Genomic DNA, 11,544 nt, shown 5'->3' on the forward strand with positions numbered 1-11,544 from the left:
AGTGCTAGAGATGGAAGTGACCCTCAAGAGCCATCCAGTCCATCCTATAAGAGTGCTAGAGATGGAAGTGACCCTCAAGAGCCATCCAGTCCATCCTATAAGAGTGCTAGAGATGGAAGTGACCCTCAAGAGCCATCCAGTCCATCCTATAAGAGTGCTAGAGATGGAAGTGACCCTCAAAAGCCATCCAGTCCATCCTATAAGAGTGCTAGAGATGGAAGTGACCCTCAAAAGCCATCCAGTCCATCCTATAAGAGTGCTAGAGATGGAAGTGACCCTCAAAAGCCATCCAGTCCATCCTATAAGAGTGCTAGAGATGGAAGTGACCCTCAAAAGCCATCCAGTCCATCCTATAAGAGTGCTAGAGATGGAAGTGACCCTCAAGAGCCATCCAGTCCATCCTATAAGAGTGCTAGAGATGGAAGTGACCCTCAAAAGCCATCCAGTCCATCCTATAAGAGTGCTAGAGATGGAAGTGACCCTCAAAAGCCATCCAGTCCATCCTATAAGAGTGCTAGAGATGGAAGTGACCCTCAAAAGCCATCCAGTCCATCCTATAAGAGTGCTAGAGATGGAAGTGACCCTCAAGAGCCATCCAGTCCATCCTATAAGAGTGCTAGAGATGGAAGTGACCCTCAAAAGCCATCCAGTCCAACCCTTAAGACATACATAGAGTCCTAGAGATGGATGTGACCCTCAAGAGCCATCCAGTCCATCCTATAAGAGTGCTAGAGATGGAAGTGACCCTCAAGAGCCATCCAGTCCATCCTATAAGAGTGCTAGAGATGGAAGTGACCCTCAAAAGCCATCCAGTCCATCCTATAAGAGTGCTAGAGATGGAAGTGACCCTCAAAAGCCATCCAGTCCATCCTATAAGAGTGCTAGAGATGGAAGTGACCCTCAAAAGCCATCCAGTCCATCCTATAAGAGTGCTAGAGATGGAAGTGACCCTCAAGAGCCATCCAGTCCATCCTATAAGAGTGCTAGAGATGGAAGTGACCCTCAAGAGCCATCCAGTCCATCCTATAAGAGTGCTAGAGATGGAAGTGACCCTCAAGAGCCATCCAGTCCATCCTATAAGAGTGCTAGAGATGGAAGTGACCCTCAAAAGCCATCCAGTCCATCCTATAAGAGTGCTAGAGATGGAAGTGACCCTCAAAAGCCATCCAGTCCATCCTATAAGAGTGCTAGAGATGGAAGTGACCCTCAAAAGCCATCCAGTCCATCCTATAAGAGATAGAGTCCTAGAGATGGATGTGACCCTCAAGGCCATCCAGTCCATCCTATAAGAGATAAGAGTCCTAGAGATAGAAGTGACTCTCAAAAGCCATCCAGTCCAACCCTTAAGAGATAGAGTCCTAGAGATGGATGTGACCCTCAAGGCCATCCAGTCCATCCTATAAGAGATAAGAGTCCTAGAGATAGAAGTGACTCTCAAAAGCCATCCAGTCCAACCCTTAAGAGATAGAGTCCTAGAGATGGAAGTGACCATCCAGTCCATCCTATAAGTCCTAGAGATGGAAGTGACCCCCAAAATCCATCCAGTCCATCCTATAAGAGATAGAGTCCTAGAGTTGGAAGTGACCCTCAAAAGCCATCCAGTCCAACCCTTAAGAGATAGATAGAGTCCTAGAGATGGAAGTGACCCTCAAAAGCCATCCACTCCAATCCTTAAGAGATAGAGAGAGTCCTAGAGATGGAAGTGACCCTCAAAAGCCATCCACTCCAATCCTTAAGAGATAGAGTCCTAGAGATGGAATTGACCCTCAAAAGCCATCCAGTCCAACCCTTAAGAGATAGAGAGAGTCCTAGAGATGGAAGTGACCCTCAAAAGTCATCCAGTTCAACCCTTAAGAAATAGAGTCCTAGAGATGGAAGTGACCCCCAAAATCCATCCAATCCAACCCTTAAAAGATAGTCCTAGAGATGGAAGTGACCCCCAAGAGCCATCCAGTCCATCCTATAAGAGATAGAGTCCTAGAGATGGAAGTGACCCTCAAAAGCCATCCACTCCAATCCTTAAGAGATAGAGTCCTAGAGATGGAAGTGACCCTCAAAAGCCATCCACTCCAATCCTTAAGAGATAGAGTCCTAGAGATGGAAGTGACCCTCAAAAGCCATCCACTCCAATCCTTAAGAGATAGAGTCCTAGAGATGGATGTGACCCTCAAAAGCCATCCACTCCAATCCTTAAGAGATAGAGTCCTGGAGATGGAAGTGACCCTCAAAAGCCATCCACTCCAATCCTTAAGAGATAGATAGAGTCCTAGAGATGGATGTGACCCTCAAAAGCCATCCACTCCAATCCTTAAGAGATAGAGTCCTAGAGATGGAAGTGACCCTCAAAAGCCATCCACTCCAATCCTTAAGAGATAGAGAGAGTCCTAGAGATGGAATTGACCCTCAAAAGCCATCCACTCCAATCCTTAAGAGATAGAGTCCTAGAGATGGAAGTGACCCTCAAAAGCCATCCACTCCAATCCTTAAGAGATAGAGTCCTAGAGATGGAAGTGACCCTCAAAAGCCATCCACTCCAATCCTTAAGAGATAGAGTCCTAGAGATGGATGTGACCCTCAAAAGCCATCCACTCCAATCCTTAAGAGATAGAGTCCTGGAGATGGAAGTGACCCTCAAAAGCCATCCACTCCAATCCTTAAGAGATAGATAGAGTCCTAGAGATGGATGTGACCCTCAAAAGCCATCCACTCCAATCCTTAAGAGATAGAGTCCTAGAGATGGAAGTGACCCTCAAAAGCCATCCACTCCAATCCTTAAGAGACAGAGAGAGTCCTAGAGATGGAAGTGACCCTCAAAAGCCATCCAGTCCATCCTATAAGAGATAGTCCTGGAGATAGAAGTGACCCCCCAAATCCATCCAGTCCAACCCTTAAGAAATAGAGTCCTAGAGATGGAAGTGACCCTCAAAAGCCATCCAGTCCATCCTATAAGAGATAGAGTCCTGGAGATAGAAGTGACCCCCCAAATCCATCCAGTCCAACCCTTAAGAAATAGAGTCCTAGAGATGGAAGTGACCCCCAAGAGCCATCCAGTCCAACCTTTAAGAGATAAATAGAGGGCTTTAGACCTCTGTTTAGGTCATTTCGGGTCCATTGGGGCATTAGCTGTCCCCCTCCTCATTATTATTGTTTGTATTATTATTATCATGCCAGGTGGGCCGCTCCTCGCTGCTGGTGGGGAGCCTGAAGAAGAAGTATGCGCAGGCCCTTCTCGGGGAGAAGACGCAACCGCCGCATCAACCGCCACACCAGCAGGACAACAACACCACCACCACCGACTCCGACATGGAGGACCCTTATTTGCAAGGTGAGTTGGGCGTTGGTGCCTCTGAGCATGTGCAGAGCGCCTCTCTTCCCCTCCCCGGTTAGTTCCGCCTCCATCTCCCATGTCGACGGGGTTCGGGGAGGAACCGGAACTCTCTCAAGGCTTTGTAGAAACTACAACTCCCGGGATTCCATCATATGGAGCCACCACAGATAACAGTGGTGTCAGGGGACATCCAGTCCAGCCCATTATAGATCTCTAGGACTCTGTTAGAAGTGACCCTCAAAAGCCATCCAGTCCAACCCTTAATAGAGTCCTAGAGATGGAAGTGACCCTCAAGAGCCATCCAGTCCATCCTATAAGAGTCCTAGAGATAGAAGTGACCCCCAAGAGCCATCCAGTCCAACCCTTAAGAGATAGAGTCATAGAGATGGAAGTGACCCTCAAGAGCCATCCAGTCCAACCCTTAATAGAGGCCTAGAGATGGAAGTGACCCTCAAGAGCCACCCAGTCCATCCTATAAGAGTCCTAGAGATAGAAGTGACCCCCAAGAGCCATCCAGTCCAACCCTTAAGAGATAGAGTCCTAGAGATGGAAGTGACCCTCAAGAGCCACCCAGTCCATCCTATAAGAGTCCTAGAGATAGAAGTGACCCCCAAGAGCCATCCAGTCCAACCCTTAAGAGATAGAGTCCTAGAGATGGAAGTGACCCTCAAGAGCCACCCAGTCCATCCTATAAGAGTCCTAGAGATAGAAGTGACCCCCAAGAGCCATCCAGTCCAACCCTTAAGAGATAGAGTCCTAGAGATGGAAGTGACCCTCAAGAGCCACCCAGTCCATCCTATAAGAGTCCTAGAGATAGAAGTGACCCCCAAGAGCCATCCAGTCCAACCCTTAAGAGATAGAGTCATAGAGATGGAAGTGACCCTCAAGAGCCACCCAGTCCATCCTATAAGAGTCCTAGAGATAGAAGTGACCCCCAAGAGCCATCCAGTCCAACCCTTAAGAGATAGAGTCCTAGAGATGGAAGTGACCCTCAAGAGCCATCCAGTCCATCCTATAAGAGTCCTAGAGATGGAAGTGACCCCCAAGAGCCATCCAGTCCAACCCTTAAGAGATAGAGTCCTAGAGATGGAAGTGACCCTCAAGAGCCATCCAGTCCATCCTATAAGAGTCCTAGAGATAGAAGTGACCCCCAAGAGCCATCCAGTCCAACCCTTAAGAGATAGAGTCATAGAGATGGAAGTGACCCTCAAGAGCCATCCAGTCCAACCCTTAATAGAGGCCTAGAGATGGAAGTGACCCTCAAGAGCCACCCAGTCCATCCTATAAGAGTCCTAGAGATAGAAGTGACCCCCAAGAGCCATCCAGTCCAACCCTTAAGAGATAGAGTCCTAGAGATGGAAGTGACCCTCAAGAGCCATCCAGTCCATCCTATAAGAGTCCTAGAGATAGAAGTGACCCCCAAGAGCCATCCAGTCCAACCCTTAAGAGATAGAGTCCTAGAGATGGAAGTGACCCTCAAGAGCCACCCAGTCCATCCTATAAGAGTCCTAGAGATAGAAGTGACCCCCAAGAGCCATCCAGTCCAACCCTTAAGAGATAGAGTCCTAGAGATGGAAGTGACCCTCAAGAGCCACCCAGTCCATCCTATAAGAGTCCTAGAGATAGAAGTGACCCCCAAGAGCCATCCAGTCCAACCCTTAAGAGATAGAGTCCTAGAGATGGAAGTGACCCTCAAGAGCCATCCAGTCCATCCTATAAGAGTCCTAGAGATGGAAGTGACCCCCAAGAGCCATCCAGTCCAACCCTTAAGAGATAGAGTCCTAGAGATGGAAGTGACCCTCAAGAGCCATCCAGTCCATCCTATAAGAGTCCTAGAGATGGAAGTGACCCCCAAGAGCCATCCAGTCCAACCCTTAAGAGATAGAGTCCTAGAGATGGAAGTGACCCTCAAGAGCCATCCAGTCCATCCTATAAGAGTCCTAGAGATGGAAGTGACCCCCAAGAGCCATCCAGTCCAACCCTTAAGAGATAGAGTCCTAGAGATGGAAGTGACCCTCAAGAGCCATCCAGTCCATCCTATAAGAGTCCTAGAGATGGAAGTGACCCCCAAGAGCCATCCAGTCCAACCCTTAAGAGATAGAGTCCTAGAGATGGAAGTGACCCTCAAGAGCCATCCAGTCCATCCTATAAGAGTCCTAGAGATGGAAGTGACCCCCAAGAGCCATCCAGTCCAACCCTTAAGAGATAGAGTCCTAGAGATGGAAGTGACCCTCAAGAGCCATCCAGTCCATCCTATAAGAGTCCTAGAGATGGAAGTGACCCCCAAGAGCCATCCAGTCCAACCCTTAAGAGATAGAGTCCTAGAGATAGAAGTGACCCTCAAGAGCCATCCAGTCCAACCCTTAAGAGATAGAGTCCTAGAGATAGAAGTGACCCTCAAGAGCCATCCAGTCCAACCCTTAAGAGATAGAGTCCTAGAGATGGAAGTGACCCCCAAGAGCCATCCAGTCCAACCCTTAAGAGATAGAGTCCTAGAGATAGAAGTGACCCTCAAAAGCCATCCAGTCCAACCCTTAAGAGCCATCCAGTCCAACCCAATAGATAATTGATATTATAGATATATAGATAGATGGGAAGGCAGAGATGGAAGAGACCCCGAGGGCCATCCAGTCCAACCCATTTATATACATTAAAAATGTAATGTCCGTTTGTGGGGACCTCGTATCTCCCAAACTCCTTCACCGATTGCTTCGGAATTTGGACACGACGTAGCATTCGGACAGGCGAGTGTTTTAAGGTATTCACATACCTACTGTTTTAAGGTATTCACATACCTACAATGTGTTTTAAGGTATCCACATACCTACTACAACACGCCTGTGGCGCCTGAGGCAGGTAAAACTGCTTTGGTTCACAAACAGCGGGGAGATAGAGCGGAATACAAATAAAGTTTTTATTATAGAGTAGGAAGAGGCCATCTAGTCGATCCTACGCCTTCCGTGCAGGGAAAGCACCACGCAAGCACTCCCAACAGATGGTCAGCCCTTTAATGTCGGGGCCTTCCTTTTTCTGTCTTCCTTGCAGAATCCAAAGACGAAGGGTCTCCCCCCAAGTTGAAGTGCGAGCTCTGCGGCCGCCTCGACTTCGCCTACAAGTTCAAGCGCTCGAAGCGCTTCTGCTCCATGGCCTGCGCCAAGCGGTAAATATAGTAACATCACTCCTAAGACGTCAACAGTGTGAATTATTATCGTGAACACATTCAATCCCATTGTTTTCACGGGTTCTGGGAGCGAGGCATTGTCATTTCAAAGTTATTATTATTATTATTATTATTATTATTATTATTATTATTGTATGGCACAGCAAACAAGATAGATATGCTGGATTTCGTATCACAAAATCACAAGTTGAACACTTCCCAAGTGTCTAGGACTGTGTGATGTATATTATTATTATTATTATTATTATTATTATTATTATTATTATTATTATATCTGCATTGTACTCTGGTGCATGTTATGTTGCATCCTTTGAGAACGCAAACTCTGTAGCTGACATCCTTTCAGGCCTTCAAGTGAGCAACCTCAGTTCCTGTGGTCTTCAAACCCTAATAATAATATCGAAGTTGTTATTATTATTATTATTATTATTTTATTGTATGACACAGCAAACAAGATTGATATGCTGGATTTCATATCACAAAACCACAAGTCGAACACTTCCCAAGTGTCTAGGACTGTGTGATGTATTTTCGGATGATGCTGCAGATCCCAGTAGGGTGGCCTTTTGCAGTTGGCAGATCGTAATTTTGTCAATGTCTATTGTTTCCAAATGCCGGCTGAGATCTTTTGGCACAGCACCCAGTGTGCCCATCACCACCGGGACCACCTGCACTGGTTTCTGCCAGAGTCTTTGAAGTTCAATCTTGAGGTCCTGATAGCGGCTGAGTTTTTCTTGTTGTTTTTCACCTGGGATGGCGACATCAATGATCCAAACCTTTTTCTTTTCCACAACTGTGATGTCTGGTGTGTTGTGTTCCAGAACTTTGTCAGTCTGGATTCGGAAGTCCCACAGTATTTTTGCGTGTTCATTTTCCAATACTTTTGCAGGTTTGTAATCCCACCAGTTCTTTGCTGCTGGGAGGTGGTACTTGAGGCATAAGTTCCAATGAATCCTTTGGGCCACATAGTTGTGCCTCTGTTTGTAGTCTGTCTGTGCGATTTCCTTACAGCAGCTGAGGATATGATCCATGGTTTTGTCGGTTTCCTTGCACAGTCTGCATTTTGGGTCATTGGCTGATTTTTGGATCTTGGCCTGAATTGCCTTTGTCCTGATGGCTTGCTCCTGGATCAGGAGCAAGGATCAGGCCTTCTGTCTCCTTCCTTCTTCAGGGTCCCAATCGTGAGCCAGAGCCAGGTCTTCTATTATTATTATTATTATTATTATTAATTGCCTTTGTCCTGATGTCTTGCTCCTGGGCTACGTGAGCCATAGCCAGGTCTTCTCCTTCTCAGCTTTTCCTTCAATTTTGTCAAGGAACTTTCCATGCAATATTTTGTGGTGCCAACTGTCAGCTCTAGTTTGTAGTGCGGTTTTCTTGTACTGATTCTGCTCTAGTTTGTAGTGCGGTTTTCTTGTACTGGTTCTTTGTCTGTTATTATTATAATATTTGCGTTTTACTCTGGTGCATGCTGTGTTGCATCTTTTGAGAACGCAAACTCTGTATCCGACATCCTTTCAGGCGTCCAAGTGATCAACCTCAGTTCCTGTGGTCTTCAAACTTAATTACATGGTGTTGGTGCGTCTTGACCGCTTACCTTTCCTCCCGGTTTTGCGGCAGGTACAACGTGGGCTGCACCAAGCGTGTGGGGCTCTTCCACCCGGACCGGAACAAGCCTCCCAAGCAGAGTGCCACGCCGCACAACCGGCGCCGGAACAGCAAACCGGCGCTCGGCAAGGAGAGCAAGAAACAGGTATGCACGAAGAAGAGCAATTATAAACACAAATAATAATAATAGCGATTATACATACTAATAAGACTTTCTCTTGCAGGCACCGCCCGCGTTGGCCCCCACCTCGGGACCGATCTCGGGTTCGGGGTCTCTGCAGCAGCAGCAGCACCTGTCGTCGCGTGGGGGCCAGGAGGACTCCAGCCGCGGCTCGGACAACTCCAGCTACGAGGAGCCGCTCTCCCCGCTCTCGGCCAGCTCCTCGGCCTCCCGCCACCGCCGCCGATGCCCCTCCGAGCGCGAGGTGGAGCTGCCCGACGTCCGCCTGCGAGACCTGGTGGCCATCGGGCACCACTTCCTGCCCAGCGAGCCCCACAAGTGGAACGTGGAGGACGTCCACCAGTTCATACGATCCCTCCCCGGTGAGGCCCTGTGGGCACAACATCCATGTGCACTGAGGTGTAGAGCAGGCACGACATCCACTTCCATTAAAGTGTAGAACAGACACGACATCCACCTCCACTGAGGTGTAAAGCAGACACAACATCCACTTCCATTAAAGCGTAGAACAGACAAAACAGCCACTGAGGTGTAGAGCAGACACAACATCAACTTCTACTGAGGTGTAAAGCAGACACAACATCTATCTCCGTTGAGGTGTAAAGCAGACACAACATCCACTTCCATTAAAGCGTAGAACAGACAAAACATCCGCCTCCACTGAGGTGTAAAGCAGACACAATATCCACCTCCAATGAGTCGTAAAGCAGACACAACATCCAACTCTACTGAGGTGTAAAGCAGACACAATATCGCATCTCCACTGAGTCGTAGAGCAGACACAACATCCACCTCCACTGAGGTGTAGAGCAGACACAACATCCACCTCCACTGAGGTGTAGAGCAGACACAACATCCATCTCCACTGAGGCAAAGAGCAGACACGACATCCACTGCCATTAAAGCGTAGAACAGACACAACATCCACCTCCACTGAGTCGTAGAGCAGACACAACATCCACCCCCACTGAGGCATAGAGTAGACACGACATCCCCCTCCACTGAGGTGTAAAGCGGACTCAACGTCCCACTCCACTGAGGCGTAGAGCAGGCACAACATCCACCTCCACCGAGGCGTGGATCAGACACAACATCAATTTCCAATGAGGTGTAGATTAGACACAACATCTACCTCCACCGAGGTGTAGAGCAGACACATCTACCTCCACTGAGGTGTAGAGCAGACACATCCATCTCCAAAACAAACACAACATCCACTTCTGCTGAGGCGTAGAACAGACACAATATCCACTTTGACTGAGGCGTAAAGCAGACACAGTATCCGCCTCCACTGAGGTGTAGAGCAGACACGACATCCACCTCCACTGGGGCCCGAGACTGACCTCGCTCCCTCTCTCGCAGGCTGCCAGGAGATTGCGGAGGAGTTCCGCGCCCAGGAGATCGACGGGCAGGCGCTGCTGCTGCTGAAGGAGGACCACCTCATGAGCGCCATGAACATCAAGCTGGGCCCCGCCCTCAAGATCTACGCCCGCATCTGCATGCTGAAGGACTCCTAGGACGGACGGACGGGCGGGCGGACACCTTCCTTCCTTTGGACGGTGGCCGGAAGCCCCGACTTGAGCACAATCCCCCCTTGAGGGCGAGGGTGGTGTAAATACATAGGTAGCCTTAGCTCCCCTTTCTCCTCTCGTAGAGCAGACACAACATCCACCTCCACTGAGGTGTAAAGCAGACACAACCCCTTCTCCTCCTCCTCAGGTGCAAGAGATGCCAGCTCTCAGGGAGGGCGCTGCGTGCGTCTTGTCCTCCTTTTTTGAGATGCCAGCTCTCAGGGAGGGCGTTGCGTGCGTCTCGTCCTCCTTTTTTGAGATGCCAGCTCTCAGGGAGGGCGTTGCGTGCGTCTCGTCCTCCTTTTTTGAGATGCCAGCTCTCAGGGAGGGCGCTGTGTGTGTCTCGTCCTCCTTTTTTGAGATGCCAGCTCTCGGGGAGGGCGCTGCATGCATCTCGTCCTCCCCTCCCGCCTTTTTGAGATGCCAGCTCTCAGGGAGGGCGCTGCGTGCGTCTCGTCCTCCTTTTTTGAGATGCCAGCTCTCGGGGAGGGCGCTGTGTGCGACTCGTCCTTCTCTCCCGCCTTTTTGAGATGCCAGCTCTCAGGGAGGGCGCTGCGTGCGTCTCGTCCTCCTTTTTTGAGATGCCAGCTCTCAGGGAGGGCGCTGCGTGCGTCTCGTCCTCCTTTTTTGAGATGCCAGCTCTCAGGGAGGGCGCTGCGTGCGTCTCGTCCTCCTTTTTTGAGATGCCAGCTCTCAGGGAGGGCGCTGCATGTGTCTCGTCCTTTTTTGAGATGCCAGCTCGTCCTCCCCTCCCTCCTTTTTCATCCGGATCGGACACAACCTACTTGAAACCTCAGAAAGCCAAACCGGACCGTTGCCTTAACTTCTTTTTTTGTATCGTGTAGGCGTGCGTGTGTGCGTGTGGTGCCGCTTAGTGCCCTCCCCGTGTCCCGTTTTTAGGGGTCCGTAGCCAGTTTAGGGTCCGCGTTTGGGTGCCCGCCTCCACTGGGGATGGACTCGACGCTCACGGCTCCTCCTGTTCCGCTGCAGCATCACACTCTTGGCTCACGTTCCTATATTCCTATGGATGCAGCCTAGGATCGCATTGGCCTTTTCTGCTGCAGCATCACACCCTTGGCTCACATTCATGGTCTATTAAGACTCCTACATCCCTTTCAGTGGACTATATAGTATAATCAATCACTTCCCCAGGCAGTGTATTCCTATGGATGCAGCCTAGGATCGCATTGGCCTTTTCTGCTGCAGCGTCACCCTCTTGGCAGGGCAGGAGGAGCGGGTTTTCTCCCCGGAAGACGGAGCTGGGCTCAGGCGCATCAGGTGGCGGGGAGTCTTGCAGCTGAGCTGCGCCTCCCCGATCTCTTTTTTGGGATGTTTGTTTCCTCCGGACCCGGAAGGAAGAATTTCTACTGTTTCCAACGGCCCCCACTCCCTTGGTTTTTTAATAAAATATTCACTTTTACAGAAAAACGGGTTCGGATCGGGATTGTTTTGTTACATTTTTGTGCATTGATTGCACGACACACCTACACCCCACACAGTTTGTAAACATAAAGATAAACATACATTTAATATATATAATTGATATTAGTATATTGTATTATTACTATAATATTTTATTATACTAATAATATAATAATATACTACTACTACTGCTTATAATAATAATAATAATACTATACTGTATCATTATTCGTATAATATTGTATTATACTGT

General features: G+C 48.9%; 1 protein-coding gene across 3 annotated transcripts in view; it reads left to right on the plus strand.

The window, feature by feature from the left end:
- The window catches only part of phc2 (polyhomeotic homolog 2), a 34,618-nt gene extending 23,321 nt beyond the window's left edge, over positions 1-11,297 (plus strand). For all 3 annotated transcript variants that reach the window (XM_062966068.1, XM_062966069.1, XM_062966070.1), the window contains 5 exons: positions 3,172-3,325; positions 6,374-6,488; positions 8,130-8,262; positions 8,342-8,660; positions 9,661-11,297. In XM_062966068.1, coding sequence (XP_062822138.1) covers positions 3,172-3,325; positions 6,374-6,488; positions 8,130-8,262; positions 8,342-8,660; positions 9,661-9,815 — 876 coding nt within the window. In that variant the 3' untranslated portion in view covers positions 9,816-11,297. The remainder of the gene's footprint in view (positions 1-3,171; positions 3,326-6,373; positions 6,489-8,129; positions 8,263-8,341; positions 8,661-9,660) is intronic.
- Positions 11,298-11,544: the final 247 nt, after the last annotated feature.

The sequence above is a fragment of the Anolis carolinensis genome, unplaced genomic scaffold (genome assembly GCF_035594765.1).
Source record: "Anolis carolinensis isolate JA03-04 unplaced genomic scaffold, rAnoCar3.1.pri scaffold_15, whole genome shotgun sequence".
Taxonomy (NCBI): domain Eukaryota; kingdom Metazoa; phylum Chordata; class Lepidosauria; order Squamata; family Dactyloidae; genus Anolis; species Anolis carolinensis.